The 21,932-nt window shown below is 44.4% G+C and overlaps 1 protein-coding gene across 2 annotated transcripts in view; it reads left to right on the top strand.

Moving 5' to 3' along the window:
- Window positions 1–21,918, top strand: part of TTC39B (tetratricopeptide repeat domain 39B) — a 102,705-nt gene extending 80,787 nt beyond the window's left edge. For both annotated transcript variants that reach the window (XM_045289219.1, XM_045289221.1), the window contains 13 exons: window positions 868–932; window positions 3,406–3,511; window positions 4,526–4,591; window positions 5,239–5,347; window positions 7,647–7,714; window positions 7,807–7,866; window positions 9,330–9,491; window positions 10,012–10,103; window positions 11,819–11,945; window positions 14,022–14,130; window positions 17,485–17,602; window positions 19,439–19,555; window positions 20,937–21,918. In XM_045289219.1, the coding sequence (XP_045145154.1) occupies window positions 868–932; window positions 3,406–3,511; window positions 4,526–4,591; window positions 5,239–5,347; window positions 7,647–7,714; window positions 7,807–7,866; window positions 9,330–9,491; window positions 10,012–10,103; window positions 11,819–11,945; window positions 14,022–14,130; window positions 17,485–17,602; window positions 19,439–19,555; window positions 20,937–21,027 (1,290 nt within the window). In that variant the 3' untranslated portion in view covers window positions 21,028–21,918. The remainder of the gene's footprint in view (window positions 1–867; window positions 933–3,405; window positions 3,512–4,525; window positions 4,592–5,238; window positions 5,348–7,646; window positions 7,715–7,806; window positions 7,867–9,329; window positions 9,492–10,011; window positions 10,104–11,818; window positions 11,946–14,021; window positions 14,131–17,484; window positions 17,603–19,438; window positions 19,556–20,936) is intronic.
- Window positions 21,919–21,932: the final 14 nt, after the last annotated feature.

Genomic DNA, 21,932 nt, shown 5'->3' with positions numbered 1-21,932 from the left:
AACCTGTTAACTATTTAAGTAATTAGCGAAGTGAACAGGGAAATCAGTTCTTCTTTCTTATGTTGGCTGCAGAAGGATGCTTACGTGCACCGGAACAAGATGCCAAGCGTCTTCCCCATAGCAAGAGCCTGGAAGTGTGCAGCAGGAGACGGCCTTCCTGGCCCGTTTCTTAGAGCAGTTCCCTTCAGGCGGCTGCTTGATAGCATCTATTCAAAGGCTTTCTCAGAGTCCCTAAAGGCCTCACTCTCAAATGGCCCTCTTTGGGGCCAGCTGCCTCAATTTCGTGGTGGATGACCCTCCTGGAAACAGAACTGAAGGGGTTTGTTTTGTTTTTTTAAGAACAAATCCATCAGTTAATGACATCGCCAGCTCTGCGTCCAGAGCCAGAGTGTGTGGTCTGGTCTCACTGCTTGCTTGATGCTGCCAGCTGGAGTGCCCCGGGAAAGCGCAGCCCCGCCCTTTCCTTGGAGGAGGAGAGGTTGGCCTTAGAACCTGTTCTTGAGGTCAGCCATTTTGGAATCTATTGAAGCCGGAAGATACAAAGAGTTTAGGAGATGATAATGACTATTACAGTAGACTTAGAACAAACCATTTGGCTCCAAATTAGTGAAGATTACTTCTTTAATAGCATAATGCAATTCAGGGATGATTAAAATGCTCTCTTTTTGTTGATCTCTTTAACATGAAAGGAAAAATCACAGCAATAATACAAATATATCAGATGGAAAGCAAAACGGAGGTGCTAATTTCAGAATTCTGCCCAGAAAGATAGTGCTTAGTTACAGTAATTATACAAATACACGGTTGTGAGGGCAGGTTAAGACCCGGCTGGCAGATGATCTAATTACGTAATTGAATTGTTTTCAGGATGAAAATATGATCAACTTCATCAGAGGTGGCCTCAAAATTAGGACAAGTTACCAAATATATAAGTAAGTTAAACATCACAATCTGGGTTTTAACTGATTCTCATGCTCTGGATCTCTTTGTATTTCTAAATTCTCATAAACTAAATAGGCCTTTAAAAAATTATATTGATGGTAGTAAAAATGTACTTGATTTTTGACGTACTGGGCATGTGGGTGTCCATTCCACAGGGCAATAGAATTAAGTTGAGATAGACATTAAGAAGGAAAAGTACCTGGAGAGAAAACCACGGGCTTAACCTCTGCTTAGATCATCTTACTTTTTCACTCCTCAAAGCAACAGATAAAATGGCAGGTGTGATTTTGACCTAGCCCCTAGAGCAGTGCTAGCTCATAGAACCTTCCGAAATGATGGCGATGTTCTCTATTTGTGCTAATGCATTATTTTGTTATGGTTGGGCGTTTGCTTAATTAACGTGGACTATGGCTTCTATTTCCTTAATGATTATTATTTTAATCTAGTTCTAGCAATCACTCAGAATGTTAAATCTCCAACTTTTAATATGGAATCATCTTTTCCTCTCTTCATTTGCTTGATACATGTTGAATCTGGTGTCACAGTGGATTAAGCAAATGCAGCAACTCAAACCCACCAGCTGCTTCTCTGGAGAAAGATGAGATTTTTATTCCCATAAAGATCCACAGTCTCTGAAACCCTCAAGGGCTTTGGTGTGTTTTTTTTAATCATTTTATTGGGGGCTCATACAACTCATATCACAATCCATACATTGTGTCAAGCACATTTGTACGTTTGTTACCATCATTGTTTTCAAAACATTTGCTTTCTACTTGAGCTCTTGGTATCAGTTCCTTATCCCCCCCTCCTTCCCTTATCCTTGATAATTTATAAATTATTATTTTTCATGTCTCACACTGTCCAATGTCTCCTTTCACTCACTTTTCTGTTGTCCGTCCCCCAGGGAGGGGGTTATATGTAGATCATTGTGATTGGTTCCCCCTTTCTCCCCCACCTTCCCCTTCCCCTCCTGGTATCACTACTCTCATTACTGGTCCTGAGGGGCTTATCTGTCCTGCAGTTTCCAGGGCAGTTTTACCCTGCCCCTATAGGCTCAGGATAGGTTAGAATGAATTCAGTGATAATGAGGGTGGTTTTTTTTGTTTCTTTGTTTATATTTATGATTGCTTTTGCTTCCTGATGAACTTATTTATTTTTTAATACTTTTATTGGGGCTCTTACATCTCATCACAAACCATACATTCATCCATTATGTCAAGCACATTTGTACATACATTGCCATCATCATTTTCAAAGTCTTTCTTTCTACTTGAACCCTTGATATCACCTCCTCATTTTCTCCCTCCCTCCCCCAGCCTCCCTCATGAACCTTTGATAAGTTAAGATTATTATTTTCATATCTTACATCTTCCTCTGTCACCATTTACCCACTTTTCTATTGTTCGTACCCCCCGGGAGGGGGTTGTATATTGATCCTTGTGATCAATTACCCCTTTCTCACCCCCACCCTTCTGTAATCCTCCTGGTATCTCTACTTTCATTGCTGGCCCTGAGGGGTTTAACTATCCTGGATTCTCTGTGTTGCGGGCTCTTATTTGTAGCAGTGTGCATGTTCTGGTCTAATCCGATTTGTAAAGTAGAATTGAGGTCATAATTGGGTAGGGAGGAAGCATTAAAGAACTAGAGGAAAGTTGTATGTTTCATCGGTGCTATACTGCACCCTGACTAGCTCATCAAACTTATTCTTTTATAATTATGAAATGTCCCTATTTGACTATCAAAATATTCCTCATCTTGGAATTTACTTTGTCTGAATTTAATAAAAGTATTCATTTTTTTTATTATTAGTGTTCACATAGCTTAGAGCCTCAGCTTCTCATGACCTTGGAAGTTTTCAAGATGATTGGCTAGTTATTTTGAAGAACATCTTTCAGTTTGTACTTACCTAATGATTAAATTCAAATCATGCCTCTGTGGCATGGATTCCACAGAACTCCTTAGTGCTGGGTGTCACAGCCGTAGATGTGTTGTTGTGCTGTCTGCCGACTGCACTCCCAACTGACAGTGATCCCCAGGGACAGCGGACCCACTCTTCCTGGTCCTGTGCCCTTCCCAGGATTGGTTACAGACAGGACCAGGTTCTGATTCCAGGGCTTTGGTTGGCTGCTTCTCAGAAGTAGCCTACCAGACCTTTCTTCCTCGTCTTAGTCTGGAAGCCCCACTGAAATACATTCAGTATCCTAGCAATACGGGAGCCCCCACTGACAGATGGGTGGTGACTGCACGGGTGATTGGGTTGACTACATTTTGATGAGGGGGCCTCAGAAAGCATGTGGAAGAATGTAGTTACCAGACACTGGGATCTCCCCACTGACCTATTGAAGCCCCTCGTATAAGTATCATCCTTAGCAGGTTTGAATGATGTAACAAATTATTTTTGTTAACATTAACTTTTAAAGTTATAGTAAACACAACTACTTTTCTTCTTCTTCCCCAATCCAGGGAATGCCTTTCGATCTTGCAGGTAATTGAGAAGAAGAAAGTTGAGCAGCAATTCTTCTATGAGTTTGAAGGGGGTGTGAAACTTGGAATAGGAGCATTTAACTTGGTAAGGAAAGAATTACAAAGAAGCCAGGGTTTATTATAGAAGACCCGACCGTGTTCAGTGCTTTTTGTATAACCCGTGACCCTAACCTAAAACTCTTCACTGGGCCTGACCGACAAGTGACCCTCGGACAGTGAGGTTTCCTGTGCTTTGACCTAGTGGGACTTCGGCCAGTATGCGTTGTGCTTGTCTGCACATGCTCAGACTCCCCCTGGGTTGTCCGGAAGCATCCTGTAAGGTTTTTAGTCAGAAAGATCTTAGAATCCAGTTCCATTTCAGTGTCATAAATATTGTTGCTTTGATAGTGGCAGTGCTGGAGAAATTGGTGAGGAACAATATAACTTCAGAGATGGTTTTGTAAGTCCTTGGGTGGCACAAATAGTTGACAAATAACTGCTAACCAAAAGGTTGGAGGTTCGATTCTTCTTAGGAACACAGCTGAACAAAGATCTGGCAGCACCAGAACACCCTGGGGAGGGCAGTTGTGTTCTGGCCCCTGTGGGGTCACCATGGGTGAGAATTGACGCTGTGGCAACAGCTTTTAGTATATTTTGGCTAGTGGCGAAGAAGAGTCTGAGTAGAGACCTATCCAGTTGTGATACATTAGAGATTTTGAGATTTTAATCAAGGTTTGACTTGGATTGGGGTGAAAATGACACAGCGTGATGGACCCATACAGACACGTGACCACTAAACAAGACTCTTTAATCTTCCTTTGAAGATTAAAGAAACCTGTTTGGAGGTGGTGGGCTCTGAGCAGCTAGCCACCTTCCTATCTTTCCATCACTTCATGTGTTCGTTAAAGAGTCCTGGAAAAAATCAGCCTATTTTTTCAGACTTAAATATCTTTACTAAGTGAAGTTAAATCGTAAGTAAGTAATAACTATAGGAATAACTGTAGTATAAGTGATCATTGAGAATGTCTAGTAGTTTTTAACTTGCAATTTTCATCTTGTTGAGACACTGACATGGTACGTTATTTGGCATGCATGCATCTGTCTTTTTTTTTTTTTTAAGATGCTGTCCCTTTTACCAGCAAGGATCATCAGACTACTAGAATTTATTGGCTTTTCTGGAAACAGGGTACACATTTAATTTTATATCGGCTTTGACGGGGTTGGGCAATGCAAACATGTCTTCATAGCTAGAGTGGTAATTTCCAGAATTTAGCAGCGGCTTTTCCGCTGAAATGAAAACACTTTCACCTTGGTTATCTAAGTTCTGAGATGTAGAATTATCTTTTATTCACATCTTATTACATATTAAAGAGTTGATATTTTCATCAGAGACATCGTAGTGTGTATGTGAAAGAGTAATTCCATGCTGCTGTGTCTAGAGCAGTGGTTCTCACCCTTCCTCATGCCATGACCCTCTCATACAGTTCCTCATGTGTGGTGACCCCCCAACCATAAAATTATTTTCATTGCTACTTCATAACTGTAATTTTGCTACTCTCATGAATCGGGCAACCTCTGTGAAAGGGTTGTTCGACCCCTAAAGAACTGCTGATCTAGAATAATACAATGCAAAGAACTTGTGAGGTTGCCTTATGCTAGGTACTAATGTAAATTTTCTATTTATCAACACAAAAGCCTCAGCACCATTCTAAGGTCAAGAAAAAGTAAGCGCCACCTTTATGAGGGGTGAGAACACATGTCCTGACATTCTAGGTTCTGGAAGTGGTGTGTAATTCTACTCTTCTACTCCTAACACGTGCTTAATCCCCACAGGAGTTGGGACTCATGCAGTTACAAGAAGGGGCATCAGGAAGAAGCATGCGGGCTCCTCTGTGCTGCTTAACTATACTAGCCTTTCATACCTATATCTGTCTAATACTTGGTAAGGACTGCCTTGCATTTTCCTTCCTTGAGAGTTGATTATCTTGCGCCCAATGAGTAAATAATAATCGAGAAAAATAATCAGTAAGAGCTAGTAGTATGTTTACTTTTTAAAAGCAAAGATTAAGAATTGTGTCTCACCAGCCCAAGAGACAAGGGAACAACAAGTGAACTAAAATCAATGGAGAGAAGGGCGTGGGATGCCTAGTGGGGCTTGATCAAGGGCAATGTAACAGAGAGGAATGGCTAGACCTGAATGAAGGCTGAATGAAGGCACAGGAGGAAAGTGAAAGGAAATAGAGGAAAGAACCAGGAGGCAAAGGACATTGATAGAAGTCTAGATACAGGAATGTACTTATGTAAATATACTTATATATGAGAAGAGGGGAATAGATCTATGTTTTTATATCTATATGTTAAGAATTAAGATTGCAGATGGACATTGGGTCTCGACTCAAGTATTCCCTCAACACAAGAACACTTTGTTCTAATAATCTGGCATTCTGTGATGCTCACCTTCCCGACACAATCACTGAAGACAAAATGGGTGCATAAGTAAATGTTAAGAAAACCGATGGTGCCTGGCTATCAAAAGTTAGAGCGTCTGGGGTCTTAAAGGCTTGAAGATAAACAAGCATCCATCTAGCTGAGAAGCAACAAAGCCCACATGAAAGAATCACACCAGCCTGTGTGATGATGAGGTGTCGATGGGATCAGGTATCAGGCATCTAAGACCCAGAACAAAATCATATCCAGTGTGAATGGTGGGGTGGGGGTGGGGTGTGTGGAGTGGAGACCCAAAGCCCATCTGTAGACATTTGGACATTCCCTCACAGAAGGGTCACAAGGAAGAGTTGAGCCAGTCAGGGTGCAGTATAGCACCAATGAAACACACAACTTTCCTCTAGTTCTTTAATGCTTCCTTCCCCCCACTATCATGACTTCAGTTCTATCTTACAAATCGGATTAGACCAGAACATGCACACTGCTACAGACAAGAGCCCGCAACACAGGGAATCCAGGATAGATAAACCCCTCAGGGCCAACAATGAGAGTAGAGATACCAGGAGGATTAGGGGAGGGTGGGGGTAAAGAAAGGGGTAATTGATCACAAGGATCAACATATCCTCTCAGAGGGATGAACAATGGAAAAGTGGGTAAAGGGTGACATAGGAAGATGTAAGAAAATAAGATGAAAATAATAATCTATAACTTATCAAGGGTTCATGAGAGAGGGCGGGCAGGGGAGGGGAGGGGAAAAATGAGGAGCTGATATCAAGGGTCCAAGTAGAAAGAAAATGCTTTGAAAATGATGACAATAAATGTACAAATCTGCTTGGCACAATGGATGGAAGTATGGATTGTGATGAGTTGTACAAGCCCCCAATACAATGATTTTAAAAAGAAGGGGGAAAAAGAAGAATTGTTCAGTCACCACCAAAATAAACTTGAGAACATTTCCTGCACTTTCACTCATTATTTATTAGCTCCCCATTTCCCCCCAACCTCCCCTGCCGCACCCCTACAAAACTATTAATCTAGCTACTGTCTCTGTAGACTTACATGTCTTAGATTTCATGTAAAGAAAGTCATACTAAGAAAGCCTCCAACAATAACAAAACGAAATAGAGAAAAACCTCAATCCAAAAGAAAGAAAATAATAAAAACTAGAACAACTTTGTCAAAAGGTAAAAAACAAATGACAACGTGGTAAATTTTAACATACCTATGTCTGCATGAATTCACTTTCCAGTGCACGCTCTCCAAAGGCATGGCTGTTCATGTGCTTGGTCAGTGGTCAGAGGGAACGTAATGGAATCTTAGTCTGTGTCGGGTTTAGACTTTCCCTGTCAGCCATAGCCCTCTGTAAACCAGGTGCTCAGAATTAAGCTCTAATACAATTACCTCCTTTCATCTTAGATTTTACTATTTATAATCCTTGGATCACAAAGATGTGCTTCCTAGAAATTTTGTTTTAATTAGATATCCTCATATTAATGTTTAGCAGGAGGGTGGAGTGGCTTCTTTTATTTGATTTAAAAAATGTGTCCTTTCTGCTTTAAAAAAGAATTTGATACACGTTATTACTACTTTAGTATAAAGACTGAATCCATCTGCCATAAGTTCTCTTAAACTAAAGTTGCAGGTGAAGCGTGTATATTTAGTTCCCAAGTGTGAAAACGACCCATCACGAGTTTCCCATTTTCCGGGATGAAGTAGTCCTTGTTATGCGTGAATGGTGTTTGGGGGCTGTTGTCCTCATCTTCTGGAGACTGAGGCTTCTCCTGTTGACTTTTTAGGTACCGGGGAAGTGAATATCGTGGAAGCCGAGAGCCTCCTTGCACCCTTCCTCCGGCAGTTCCCAAACGTATGCCTCCTATTTCCGTGTCCGTTTCAGCTCCACTGACGCAGCTGAGCCGCCCCGATTTCTGAGCAGTGTCTCCTCTCCCCTCCCCGCAGGGCTCGCTCATGCTGTTCTATCATGCCCGGATAGAGCTGCTGAAGGGGAATGTCGAAGCGGTAATTTATCTTGAGGGGCTTCTGGGGGAGTCGTCCATGTTGTAGAGTTCTTCACTTACCCCTTCAACTTGCAGCTAAATGGACCAGACCCAAATAAAGGTGGTGGGAGTGGGGGTGGGGGCACCATAATTCAAAAGCCAGATTTTCATTGTGTGTATGTATTTCTGTGACGTAACATAGATCGCTAAATACAGTCTATGTTAATAGATCACATACAGGAGGCAGTTCAAGGTAGATCATGCAAGATGACTTGTAAGACATTTACAGGAATCTTGGAAGCAGTTGACTCACCAGTTTCTGCATCACCTGCCGCTTTGGAGGCTAGCCCTCTTCTGCAGTGGGCTAGCCTCATCATCAGAGTCCCTCACGGAAGGGGCTTTGTGGTCAGAGGTAGAAGAGTCAGGAGTATTTCATAGAAATATATACATAGGCAATTTCGTATGTAGAAATGGAATCAAAACAAAACAAAAAAGAAATGGAATCAAATACAGTATTCTTTTTTGTTCCTCCCTACAATGCATTTTGGTTGTATTTCAGGTCAGTGTATCTAAATCTCCCTTTCTTTTTTGATGGCGAGGTTTCATTCCATGGATGGATGTATCATACTTAACTAAACTGTGAGAGCAATCTGCTATTGCTAAGACATTTAGCCACTTCTGACAAGGCTGCTGTTGTAAACATCCTTATTGTACATTTGTGTGCACAGGCTTATTTATGTCAGACAGATTGTGATAAGTCGAAGATACATGCATTTTGGTAAAGCCAGCAGAATTGTCCTCTTAAGGCAGTGTCAATTTATATCCCTCTAGGGGATAAGAATATTTATTTCCAAGTCTGTTTGCCAGAACTGAGTAAATTATCCATCTTTTTATTTTTGCAAGTTGCTGGCCCCCCTCCAAAAAAGATAGAATTAAAAATTTTAATTTATATTATCTGTTTACAGGTTTCTTCATGTGTATATTGTGTTTGCATATCTTTTTTGCTGATTAGTCCATTCGTCTTTGCTAATTTTCCCATTGAGTTACCTTTTTTCTTAAGGATTTCTAAAGATTGCTATATGCTAAAAATTAATTCTTTGTTACTTCTGTATGGATTGGATACTTTGGCTCAGGAATAATTTTGCTCAGCTTTAATTTTGCTTAGGAAGTGTTTCATCCTACCTAGCTTTGACTTCTCAGGAGCCCAAATATGTTAGTCTTTGCTTAAAGTGCTTGTGTACTTTGAGCTTTCCTTGGGAAGCAACCCTGCCATGTTATAAAGTGCCAAGGCCCCATCTCAGAGCTAAATAACAAAGTGGCACACAATGGTATCATTGCCTATGTGAAAAAGAACATGTTATGTTGAATGGTTTAATGACTGATACTTTTGTTCTCTTAGTACAAAGCATCTTATGTATTTTTCCATTAGGTTATTATCTCCTTATCTAGTATCTGGATGATCAGCTTTATGCAATTGACTTATAGGCACAAGAAATATTCCAAAAATGCATTTCAGTTCAGGAAGAGTGGAAACAGTTTCACCATCTCTGTTACTGGGAGCTGATGTGGATTTGCATTTTCCAACAAAACTGGATGCAGGCATATTACTATTCAGATCTGCTTTGCAAAGAGAGTAAATGGTCCAAGGTAAATGTCAATGTTTCCATTTACGTCACCTGTTTGCCAGTAAGCGACCAGAATGATCTTCATTTAGGACAATCGTGCAATAGTATGACGTCAAAACTATGTTTTCAACTTAGCAATCCACCCATGCAGGCAATAGACATTAAGTACCTTCTGCTAATGGGCATGATACTCAGTGCTGCAGCTTCAAAAAAAATCTGTTAAAAGGAGTAGTTTTTCCTCTAAAGATGAGCTGCCCTTAAACTTTCTGATGTCTTGGTGATTAGACTTTTAGGATCATCACAATTAGTTCTGATCTGTTTGGGAGAGGCATGGTCTCTTTTCTCAGTCACGAAAACTTGTAGTTATATGCTAGAGATGTGGTCCAAGTTAAAACGAAAGTGTTATTTTCATTTAGAACAAGTAATACACGACTTCTCTTGTCCCTGATTGTTTGATGCCTCTGGAAGGTTTGTAGGTCATTGTGGTAGAAATGCCACACCTTAGGGCTACACCGTCACGAGACACTTTTCTCTTCCTCCAGGCGACATACGTCTTCCTGAAAGCTTCCATTCTGAGTATGCTTCCAGAGAAGGATGGAGCGCCCACTCAAGAGAACGTGGTCACGTTATTCAGGTAAGCAAGACCCGAACAAAGACCCTCCTCCGTGTAGCGGTGAGCAGGCAGGTCCCTCCCAGTCAGCTCAGGTACAGCTCCAGAGGGTCGCCCTGCTTTACCTTCCTGCTGCTCAGTTTACTTCACCGTTGTACAGGAAAGCTGAAAACGGGGTATTTAGCCCAGCACCAATGATGCCATCCTTTTAGGAGGATTTTACAGCCACTCGGTGTGACTGGGAATCTTGAGAACTTGTTCTTTTTGTGTGTGTCTTGGGCGTGGGGTTTTGTTTCTGGATTTTTACTACTCAGTTTTGAACAAAGTTTTCTAGAATGGTAACTATCAAAAGATGGTCACTATCGCTGTAAATAGAATGTACATTCCACGATCAAATACACTTTAAAAACGAAGTATATCATATTCTTAGTTTCCATGAGCATATCATAAATTGAAGAGGCTCTGCTGTGAGGTAGTCTGTTGGACTTCATTAGACCAGTATTCCACTGTCTGTCCATCTGTCCATAACCTTTACAAATAAGGCTTAACTCTACAAACCACCCTTCTGTTGAGCACCTACTCTCTTGTTGTTGGGTGCAGTTGAGTGGGTCCTCACTTTGTCAAGACCTTCAAGGACAGAGCAGAAGTGCCCCATGGGCTTTTCTTGGCCTTCATCGTTACCGAACAGATCAGCAGGCCTGGCTTGAGTGGAACCACTGGGTGGGCTCCGACTGCCAGCCTCTTGACCATCAGCTGAGTTCATAATCACTGGGCCACCAGGGCGTTTTTGTGTGGTCCACGGAACCAATGTTCTGTTCATTCAAACTCTGATCTTTAAACCATGGATTTTCATGTCTGAGTTTTCATGTTTCTCTCTCTTCCCCCCAACACACACACACATGCCCACTGCCTGTTCCGCTGATGTGAGTGGACATTCCATGCATGGACATCCTGGGGCAAGATCCCTGCCCCTAAATTGTGTCCCCAAATACCTGAACACAAGCCTGCCGTAAGAGCGGAATGTTTTTTTTCTCAACTGGACGTGGCCCGTCTGTCTTTCTTGGCAGCCTGTTTGGTTCCTTTTCAGAGTGATGCACGTGGAAGCACTTGCAGGAAACACGGAGTCCCTCCCTGCTACTCTCACGTTGTGAACACCCTGCTTGGAAGGAGGAAATGTGTCAACAGGCTGTGCGCCCATAGCGGGTTGTCCAGTGTCCAGTGTCGCCTGTACCGGGAAACAATTGGACCGCTGATAAATTACTTGACCGCCTATTTTGAGCCACGTCATTTTATAGATCTGTGCCATACTTACGGAGCAGGATAAAGAGGAATGTCATGGCAGTGTAGAGAATGGAGGGAGAAGTACTGTGGGATATCTCCTGCTTGCTTGACAGACGCTCTCGACCAGATTGATAGCTGGTTTCCTGGACCTCGTATGGTTTGGTAGCTCACACCTTGGTTTGGTAGCTTCGGACAGAGGAGAGAGTTGTAAACGCAGTGGTCCTCAAACCGGAATGCACAGCAGAATCACCTTGGCGGGCGGATTAAAGTCCAGATCGCCGGGCCCCAGCCTTGGTTCAGTCGATCTGAGTGGGGCTTAGAAATGAGCACTTCCCACAGGCCCAGGGGATGATGGACATCTGATCTGGGGCATGTTCCCTGAAAACCACTGGTGACCTTATGTGTGTGTCCTAACGACCTCATCTTTCCCTGGGGGCGCCGGCTGGGACCCCTCACAGACAGGTGGAGAGCTTGAAGCAGAGAATTGCTGGTAAATCTATCCCGACCGAGAAGTTCGCCGTGAGGAAGTCTCGCCGGTACGCTGCCGGGCTGGCCCCCCCTGTGAAACTCGTCCTACCAGCACTAGTATGTAACTCTTACTTGTTTTCTGTTTGTGCACTCGATGCTCCGCGGACTGATAGCAGCAGGGAATATATCAAAGTTCTGTTGTGATGTTTGGCTCAGTTACAAGCATCTTCAGGTGATTTTGGTAAGGTAAACTCATTTATGAGTAAATTTATTTGTTCATTATAAGTTTTAAAATAGCTAATTTTTCTTAGATTGACAATTCCAGGCCATTATGATAAAGGCTATTGATGAGTCATATGAGGGAGCTTCGGAAAATTTTTATGAACCTTTTTTTAAAGGGCTTGAATATTTTGAAGTCCCCCCTCATCAGTTAATTATCTCCAGAAATTGATGAGTATAGTTCCCCAGAGAGGTTCAGTTGACTTAGTCAAGGTCAAGTTGTAAACGTAACGTAGACCTGATTCAAGAGCGGCATTGTTCAGTACAATTAGGATGTAAGCTACGTAGGTGATCTTAGACTTTCAAGTCACCTCATTAGCAAAAGGAAACAGGAAATTAATTGCAAAGACTATGTTTGCTTTATCAAATATATGCAAAATGTTGTCTTTTCAACATATCCATAAAATATGAACTTGCTGGTTCACATTCCTGCCTTGATACACTGCTTCATGGACCCCTGCTGGGGATTCTGCACTTTCCGAACATCTCGTTTTAGAGGGACTGCATCTCAGGGTCTGAGGAACTCAAGTGGCCGGCTGTCGACTACCACAGTGGACACTGCATGCTTAGCCCTGCCATTCTTAACCAGTCTCCTGTTTGGTTATGCTTCTGGGAGAAGTCTTACTTCAACTTGAATTTCCTTAGTGGGCATTCCTGAATGTACCCAACCCCTCTGATTCTTGGGAACATTGCAGGCAGACAGCATCGGATGGCTCCTGGTCTATTGCATGGGTCCCTGGGTCATTATCAAGTGATCTGCATTGGGAAATATTTTTTTTATTTCTCTCAAAAATTCCCTGGACACTTTCCAGGGCATTGTAGTTCTTTCTTAGCCCTCGGACCTAGCTAGATTCCAGTGTGCGTGACTGTGTACTGCTTTGACTTAGAAAGGCCTTAGGAAAGGTCAGCTCGCCCTATTTGTGTCTCCAGGTCTATGATTCAGGATGTGTGGAGAATAGACTTGAACTTGTGGTTGCCATGAGTCAGAATAGACTGAACGGCAGCCAGCAACCAGGAGGCTTACTGCAAGCTCTGATTTTTCAGGAACTCTTCTACATCAATTTAACTCCAGTGGCCGAGTCGAGCTGGTCTGGTCCCAGGCATCAGACCTTGCAAAGGCCGGACGTGGGCCCTTCCTTGCCAGCTTTGTAAAGGAAGCCTACCTTGGTTGCCACTCTACTTGAGTGAGCCCCGCCCCCTCCTTTCCTTTGATGTACTTCAAGATCTGACCTGCCCTCCCCGGAAAATTAGAAAAAATATTTTCAAGCAAAAATGCATTTGCTTTTGATCCCCCCAAAAATCTCATCCTCAAGACCCATTAAGTGTTATCCGCAATGAGAAAACATCCAGGGACCTTTCGAGGGGCTGTCTTTGGGCCATATGGCCTTTCAGTGGACGTGTTCTCTGCATATTGGGTTATATTCCTGGTCTGCCACATATTTTAATAGTAGAAAAGGTCCCGGCCCAGTGACATAGCACTGATGTTCATTTCCAATGATGTTCTTGGAACCGTTTTATGTAAACCACTGGCAGGCATTTACACATATTTCCCTTTACTTAAAAACATCAACAGAAATGCACATTAAGTGGAATTGTTCCATAAGCCCAGTTTACACTATGACCTTGACTGCTTTATCAGCATTCTGTCTTCTTTCCAAGAGGATTAAATACCAGTAGATTCCCAATACGTGTTTCTTAAATGAATGAGTGAATGACGTTAATGGAAGTATTTACATTGAATTACTGCACCATATAAAAGGCATAACATGAGGGAATGGGACACTATCTCACTAAACTCCAGCTGAGGAAAGCCTTCCTAAATGCTGTCTCCAGGTTCCTCGCCACCAAAACAAACCCCCAAGGCCTGGCATAACCCCACACCATTACAAATGGCTTTCCATTCTTCTTTGCTAGGAAATGATGTACGTCTGGAATGGCTTCCCAGTAGTGAGCAAGAGAAAGGACCTCTCTGAAAATTTGCTGATAACGATTGAGAAGGCGGAGGAAGCTTTGCAACATGAGAGTAAGTATGGAAAGTAAGAGCCCAGAAAGCCCAGTCTCTGCGCCCCTGACACTCACTTGTGCCTTCCCTGTGCGTGTCTACCATGGTCATTTATGTGCATCAAGAGAACCCGAGTTAGAAGAAAGAAAATGTTTTGAAATGGATTGTGGCAGCAATGGTCCAACACTGCTTGAGGTGATGGAACTATTGAACAATGATATCTGTGAGCGCTCCCAATAAACCGATTCAAAAAAAAGATAAAGAGAGTTGAGTTGAAAGGCGGCAGGCGATCGATGGGGTGCAGCAACAGGAAGGAAGGGGTGATGCGTGCTGTAACCTAGAGGGGCTTCTGCAGAATGAAAGAGAGCAGCTACCAAAGACCACACGCTGCCTGACTCCAATTCCGCGACTTGTCCAGAATGGGCAGAGCCGTGGAGACAGAGAGTAGCTGCGTGGTTGCGGGGAGAGGAGGATCCTGAGGGGCGATAGCTAAGGGGCACGGGGTGATGAAAATGCCCATAAGTGTAGTTGTGGAGGTGGTGACACCAAAATCCATTGACCTGCACACTTTAAACAGGCGAATTGTGTGATAGGTGCATGATACCTCAGTCATGCTGCTGAAAGCCGGGGGCAGGGAGGAAGACAGTCATTTGGGACTTAGGGCAGCACACGGAGAAGGCGCGTCTGCTTTGGGCATTCAGCTTGTCACGGGCGCTCCCGTGTCTCCTAGAGCTAACTTTGCAGGCTCCTGGGTTTTGCAGACACAGGGAAGTAAAGGTACTCTTTTCTGAATGTAAAGCGGAAGCGGTGGGGAGATGTTCATCTGTGAGTGCGCGCATAGGGTTGAGTATCATCATAAAGCATCTCTGAAGGAAAGCAGTCGTCAGAGAGCTCGCTGCCGCGTGGGGGAATGATCATGGTGTTGCTCTCGGAGGTTCTGGGAGGCAGGCCGTCTTCCTGAACCCATTTGCCACAACTCTGTCTCAAGGAAAACTCAGCGTGGCTTTACTGGCGCTCTCACTTCCTAGGACGTTCGGGTCACTCCTTGGCAAAATCCTCCTTCGCCGAGCACCAGAATGTTGGACTAACACAAACAGCTCATAACATGCTACACTGAGCTTAATAGCATGCACAGAAATGGTAGTAAAAGATAACATCCACTGTGGACTGTAGGGTTTAGTTCTGGGCCCTGAGAGATCATGCTTTTTGAGTGTGTATTTCAATAAGCCCACATGATTAGAAACATTGGTTGTGTGTGTGTGTGTGTGTCTGCACACGCACCGTGTGTAATGTTCATAGTTAAAAGTAACAGGAGAGGCCAGGGAGCAGTGATACTTAGGGATTTCTTGGAGAAAGAACTATCAGTGTGTAGGAGTTCAAAGTGAGGATTACCTGTTTTTAGCACCGAAAAGCCAACTTAGGAGTCTGAGTCCATTTGATGGCAGTGCGTTTGGATGGAGTTGGTGTCAGCATCACCGTTGACCTCCCACGGACAGTTTACCAACTGAAAACTCAGCAGGCCCGAAGGATGATTTTTAAGTGTTACAGGAGAAGCACGCAAATTTCCATAGGAAGGGTACCGTGTCCTCATTAGCTCAGTTTACGGCCTCTGCCACCTGTGTATCACAACCTGAAATGTATGAATTACTCGTCTTGGAATGACTTCCTGAGCAAGTGTAACTGGCGAAGAAAGCAGAGTTCAAGTGTGCAGGGGCATGTCCGGGAGACAGCGCCACTTCTGTTTCAGTGCACATTGCCTTGGGCTCTCGAAGGTGAAGCGGCATTTTCAAGAGAAAAAACCTGGTGAAGGACAAGCCTTAACATTTCTCGCAAGCAGTGAGGGGGCTGGGGGGAGCATTTGATGCACTTCAGAACCATTTTGTCTAATTTTATTGCATAATTTCCTCCCAAAAGAACATAACCTGGGAGACTCGATAATCAGTTGTAGACATAATGATGTGGAGAGGGCATTGTGCTTCCTGAATTTTTAACGGGGAAGAGGCCATCTGCTTCTCCAGATGGGAGTGCCACCGGCTCCCGCTTTGACGCCAGCGCCGCCGTAAACCACGACAACGGGCGGACGCAGCCGCCCTGCTCCTGGGGCTTCAGTCTGGAGAGCTGGCAAAGCCCTTACTACGTTTAGACTTCAGGTTCCTGTTGTATCTGGCTAGGATGGAATGCTAATACAGTAACTGCAACCTTTATAAACCGTGTTTTCCATTGAATTTTAGGTAGCAAGACATACCTCGCTGCCATCCAATCGGTAGCGCCTCAGAGCAACCCTATAGAACAGGGCAGACCTGCCCCTTTGGGTGTCCTCAATCTGTAAATCTTATGGCAGTAGAAAGCCTCATGTTTCGCCCTCGGGAGTGGCTGGTGGATTTGAATCGCTGACCTTGCGATTAGTATATCGCAAAGCACAGCCACTACGCCAGGGTTCTCCTGAGTTTAAAGGAGGCATAGTGGTTCTGTGTTGGGTTGCTAACGGCAAGGTCAGCAGTTCGAAGCCATCAGTAGCTCTTTGGGAGAATGACTGGCCTTTCTAAAAAAAAAAATCTCTGAAGAGTTAGCGTCTTGGAAACTGACAGGGGCAGTCCCACCCTCTCCTCTAGGGTCACTGAGTTGGCACCGACTCGATGGCCGTGAGGAATGTGATGAGTGACAGCCAGTGAGCTGTTCGTGCTTCTTCCCTTAGATTTTTTTTTGATCATCTTATTGGGGACTCGTACAGCTCTTACCACAATCCATCCATCCATCCATTGCGCCAAGCACACTTGTACATATGTTGCCATCATCATTTTCAAAACAGTTTCTTTCTACTTGAGCCCTTGGTATCAGCTCCTCATCCCCACCCCCTCATGAATCCTTGTTAATTTAGAAAAAAATTTTTCATGTCTTACACCGACCGCTGTCCCTTCACCCACTTTTCTGTTGTCTGTCCTCCTGGCAGGGGGTTATATGTAGATCATTTTGATCGGTTCCCTCTTTCTCCCCCCACTTTCCCCATACCCTTCTGGTATCGTTACTCTCATTATTGGTCCTGAGGGGTTTATCTGTCCTGGATTCCCTGTGTTTCCAGTTCCTATCTGTACCAGTGTATGTGCTCTGGTCTAGCCAGATTTGTAAGGTAGAATTGGGGTCCTGATAGTGTGGGGGAGGAAGCATTAAAGAACTAGAGGAAAGTTGTATGTTTCCTCTGTGCTATGCTGCACCCTGACTGGCTCGTCTCTTCCTTGTGAGCCTTCTTTCTGTAAGGGGATGTCCAACTGTCTACAGATGGGCTTTGGATCTCCACTCCGGCCTCCCCTCATTCATGTTGCTTCCCTTAGATTTTAAAATGTATTTTCCTTGTCCCGTGTGTCTGCTTCTTGTAAGGTTTGAATGTCTACTCCGCGGATGATGAGTGCTTGGTGAAGCTCTTGAAAGGCTGTTGTCTGAAGAACCTCCAGCGGCCCCTGCAGGCGGAATTGTGTTTCAACCACATCATTCAGAGGTAATTGCAGACAGTGGCCCGTGCCGCCTCACCTCCTGGTGTCTGGAGCCTTGCCCTGGGACCCCCGGCAGAAGGCACTCGCTCCTGCAGCTGGATCTTTGAGTCGCTGTAACAGAGGCCCTGTCTTTGTTCTCGCCGAACAAAATGACAGCCTTAAACTGGACCTTGGCTTTGTGAGCTTCCTGTTGGTGTTCAGAGGCGACACATGAAAACGAGGTCGCTGGCAGGACCGACAGGCGCTCCAGCGGACTCAGAGCTTTACTAAGCCCCCGGGAGACTGCGTCAGTCCCTGTTGGCTTGTGTGTGTGTCTGCTGTGCCGGGCGGGCGCTCGGGGTTGGGGTAAACAGATGCTGTGATGAGGGCGGGGGACTGTCTTCTGTATCTGCATCGGGTTCTTTACAAATCTCCCCCCAGCACTGGTGGCCACGTCCCACAGCGTTACAGAACGTGGGCTGGCGTCGGGGTTCTGAAGCCTGGCCCCTCATGCAGCTGCAGTTCACAGAGCCAAGCAGGCCCTTCCCGAGAGAAGCAGAGTTCAGGGCTGGTGGGCCCCAGCGGTACGCAGCCCTGCATCTTCTTCCCAGAGTGCGGCCACACCTCTGTTGTTTCTCGCTTTGCTCAGTGTGGGCCCACCGTCCCTGTCCTTTCCCAAGAAAAGCCTGAAATCCGGGCTCCTTGTAAAGCCGCCAAGTTTTAAATCCTGGCTCCCCAGTCTTAGGCACCTCGACTGGAAAAGGCTCCTTGCCATTTGCCCATGGTTGCCTCAACTTGTGTCTGACCTTGCTTGTTTTCCGGCTTCTGTTCTTACAATTGAAGCTGTGGGTCTGCTATGCTTTGTACATAATTGAGTGTATGTTTGTGGAGGTGTGTGCAGCTCTTGTAGGAGGTTCCTACAGGGTCAAGGCTCTGTGGCCTAGTTCTTTGTTGCAAATCTCCCTGCCTGTGGATTGTGCCACCAGCACTTTAGTCCCTTTCATGGTACGTGCTTGCTCTGGTTTGGCACCAAGTTTCCTTCCGAAGCTAAGCCTGGCATTTGAGAGGGTGGTATGCGCACAGACGCGTGCACGCGCGCACACACACACACACACACACACACACACACACACACACACACACTTTGACTACAATATTATATAATATATAATAGCACTAGAAATAAATGTATATCTATACATATCTTTCTAGTGCTTCTATATCTATTGCAGCCAAAGTCTTTGTGTTATTGGTGAAGAAGCAAGTGTCGACCAGAATCCTCGTGAATTTTTAAAGTATTATAACTGAAACTAACTGCCATCGAGCAGTGCCAACCCACGGCGGCGACCCTGTTGGACGGTGTAGAACTGCCCCTGTGAGTTCCTGAGATGATAACTCTTCCTGGAATACAAAGCGCTGTCTTTCTCCCGTTAAAGTATTATAAGACGCAAAAACATACTGGGAGCTGTACATCAGTAAGAACTAACACAGCTCTTGGAAATCTCTGAATGGAGTCGTTTCCTGGGCCCGCGCGTGCTCACGAGGGCCATCTTGCCCTTTCCAGCTTTTGGCTTTGACGTTCTAACGCTAGCCCTCCCCTACTTATGGGCGAGCGGACGTCACCAGTCACCAGGGCTGCCTCTGGATTAAGGGATAAAACAAAACATCCATATATGAGACATTTGTCTCATGTTTCATTAGAGTCCTTAACTGGTGGATGGCACTTTTCCCTCAAAGCGTTGCAGGTCCTCTGCTCATGGGCTTTGTGCTGGACTTCTCTTCCAAGTCGTAGGGGAAATCGGTGGAGTGACGGTGTTTCTTGCTTTGTGAAAAACTAGGTTGCTCTCTATTTGCTCTTTTAGTGAAAAGCTACTGAAGTATGACCACTACCTGGTGCCATTCACCCAGTTTGAGTTGGCATTTTTGTACCAAAGCCAAGGAGACATCGACAAGGCCATAAAAACCCTAGAAAATGCCAGGTAAGTAACTGCTAAGGAGTCGGGAAGTCAGGCCCTGCAACCCCTCTGGCTCCCGGAGATAGGTTGTTGTTACCATGATAATGACAGCAGCCGAGACAGTGTATACTTGTGAATTAATAAACGTATAATCAGTAATAGCGTTACCCTTGATAACGGCCCCTCAAAACCCAAACTCTGCCATTGAGTCGACTGTGCCTTGTAGGGAGGCTGTCGGCAGCGTACTGTAGCTCTTTAAAGGAATAGGAAGCCTCAGCTTCCTGTCTTGAAGTGGCTGGTGGTTTTGAACTGCTGACTTTGAGATTCACGGCTTGGTTTATGCTCACAGCTTTGGATGCGACTGTGCTGACTGTTGAGCGGTAGGGATGAGTGCCACTGTGATGAGTTAAGTTTTGGCTCCTCCATGGGCCAAGGGAATGAGGGAAAGGTCAGTGCTGAAGCCAGTGCCTCCCACTGCTGCTGGACAGCTACACAGAGGAGGCCCGCATGGGTGCTCTAAGCAGGATGCTTAGGGTGCTCCAAATCACCTGTGGATTTCTGTGCCCTTGTCACGCGATATGTACTGGCCGAACCACTGCTACTTGAGTGCGAGCATGGGAGTAAGTACAATCACTCTGCACCTTAAGAACCCCCGAGTCAAGTGCAACCTGCAGTTACAAGCCACCCCGTAAAGCCTGTTATAGAAAAACGCCAGGCCCAGACCCCGTGGTTTCTCGTAACCACAGGGTGGTACTTAGTAGCACACACCAAAGCATTATTATATTATTATTATTGTAATACTATGTTCAAGGTGTTTTAATGTTTCTGAAAGTGTTTCTGTACTTTTTTTAAAGCATAGAAAGGCACACTATATACGAAGACAAATATTTGACTAACTGATGTTAGACACACACAAACTGTTCCAACTTGCACGCAGATGCGATTCAAAGACAGGTGCAGGGATGGCACTCCTGGGGCCTCATGGTGGGTGGTTTGAAGTTTTCAGTGTGAGAGACTGATCAGATTCATCCTATTCACCCGAGGCTCAGATTTCACAAAAGGGAGTCGGACTGTTTAGAAAGCGCTCCCCTAGCCTCCTCTCTCTCTCGCTCTGTAAATGGCCCGGCAATTCAGCAGAAGCTGGCTCCTCAAAAGCCACCAACAGGGGACTTTGAGAAAGGCAGAAGGTGATGCCCACCCTCACCGTGCCCCCAGAAAGCAGCATCTGCGTTTTCCCAAGATCCATTGTTTCACACAGGAAAGCTCACAGAAGGGGAAAGGAGGGATGCCTTGGTCTACAAAGCTATTTTTATTATTAATACAATTCATGTCGTTAGCAAAGTTTCGATCGCTGTACAGTTTAAGTGTTAATAAAGCTTTATCGTTTTCCTGTCGTTGCCTTCAGAAACAACTACAAAGATTACTCCATGGAGTCTCGACTGCACTTCCGAATCCAGGCAGCTCTCCACCTCTGGAGAAACGCTCCCTCCGATTGACGAGCGCCTTGCCCTCGGTCAGCACTGGCCGCTGCCATAGGGTTCACCGCGTGTTCAAGTACAAAGGCCGCCTTGTAAACGAGTGATGGAAAACTAGCCTTTTTGTCAATATTTTCTATCATCTGTGTGGTTTACTGTTGGTCTACATAATGTTTATTGTTTTCCTATGGAATGATGTTCAGCACTCTCTAGAAAATGCTTATATTTTGCCTCCCCCCAAAAAAAAATTCACATTAGATTTGGGGAGGAAGAAGGTACAATAAGATCCAATTAGATTATTTTTATGTGGGAATAAATATTGTTTACGTAGCAAATGGCTTACAGGTTGAGCCGTCTTTAGATTGTTGGTCAGTTAGACTTCAGGTATATCTTGTTGCCTATTTTTAAATTTAAGAAGGGAAATCACACATCACCTGAATTTAAAATAGCCGAACAGGGACCTTCTGAGGACTTTTGGAAGACAGGCCTAGGGGATAGATAAGGGATGAAACAGTAAGTGGTTTTTTTCTTTTTAAAAAAAAATTATTTATTCCTGCTGGTTAAAAGATGGCAGCATTTTAAAGAGACTGTCCTCTTTGGGGTGTTCCTAAATCAATTATACTAAATCATATCTTAAGAAATTATCTTTAACCTTAGCAGCGTGAGTCTAAATATATATATGTTATTTTTCCTATAAGAAGCAAAACGAAGTTCCTGTGGCTTGCAGTGATATATTAAGTATCAGTATGTTTATACTCATGAAGTTGCTAAGATCTAATTTTGGAGCCATCTGTGATGGCTCCTTGTACATATCTGGACTCTGCTTACTTAGTTCTTTCCTTGGGAATTGCGATCAAGGGGATGGTGTGGAGAGAGTGCCACTGGTGGGGCCCTGCCTCTGTTAGTGACGTAGTACCCCCCCCACC

The sequence above is a fragment of the Echinops telfairi genome, unplaced genomic scaffold (assembly GCF_000313985.2).
Source record: "Echinops telfairi isolate 266 unplaced genomic scaffold, ASM31398v2 ScPeMD7_25;HRSCAF=90, whole genome shotgun sequence".
NCBI lineage: Eukaryota > Metazoa > Chordata > Mammalia > Afrosoricida > Tenrecidae > Echinops > Echinops telfairi.
Note: the sequence above shows the minus strand (reverse complement) of the source record. Positions and strands in the feature narration are given on the sequence as shown.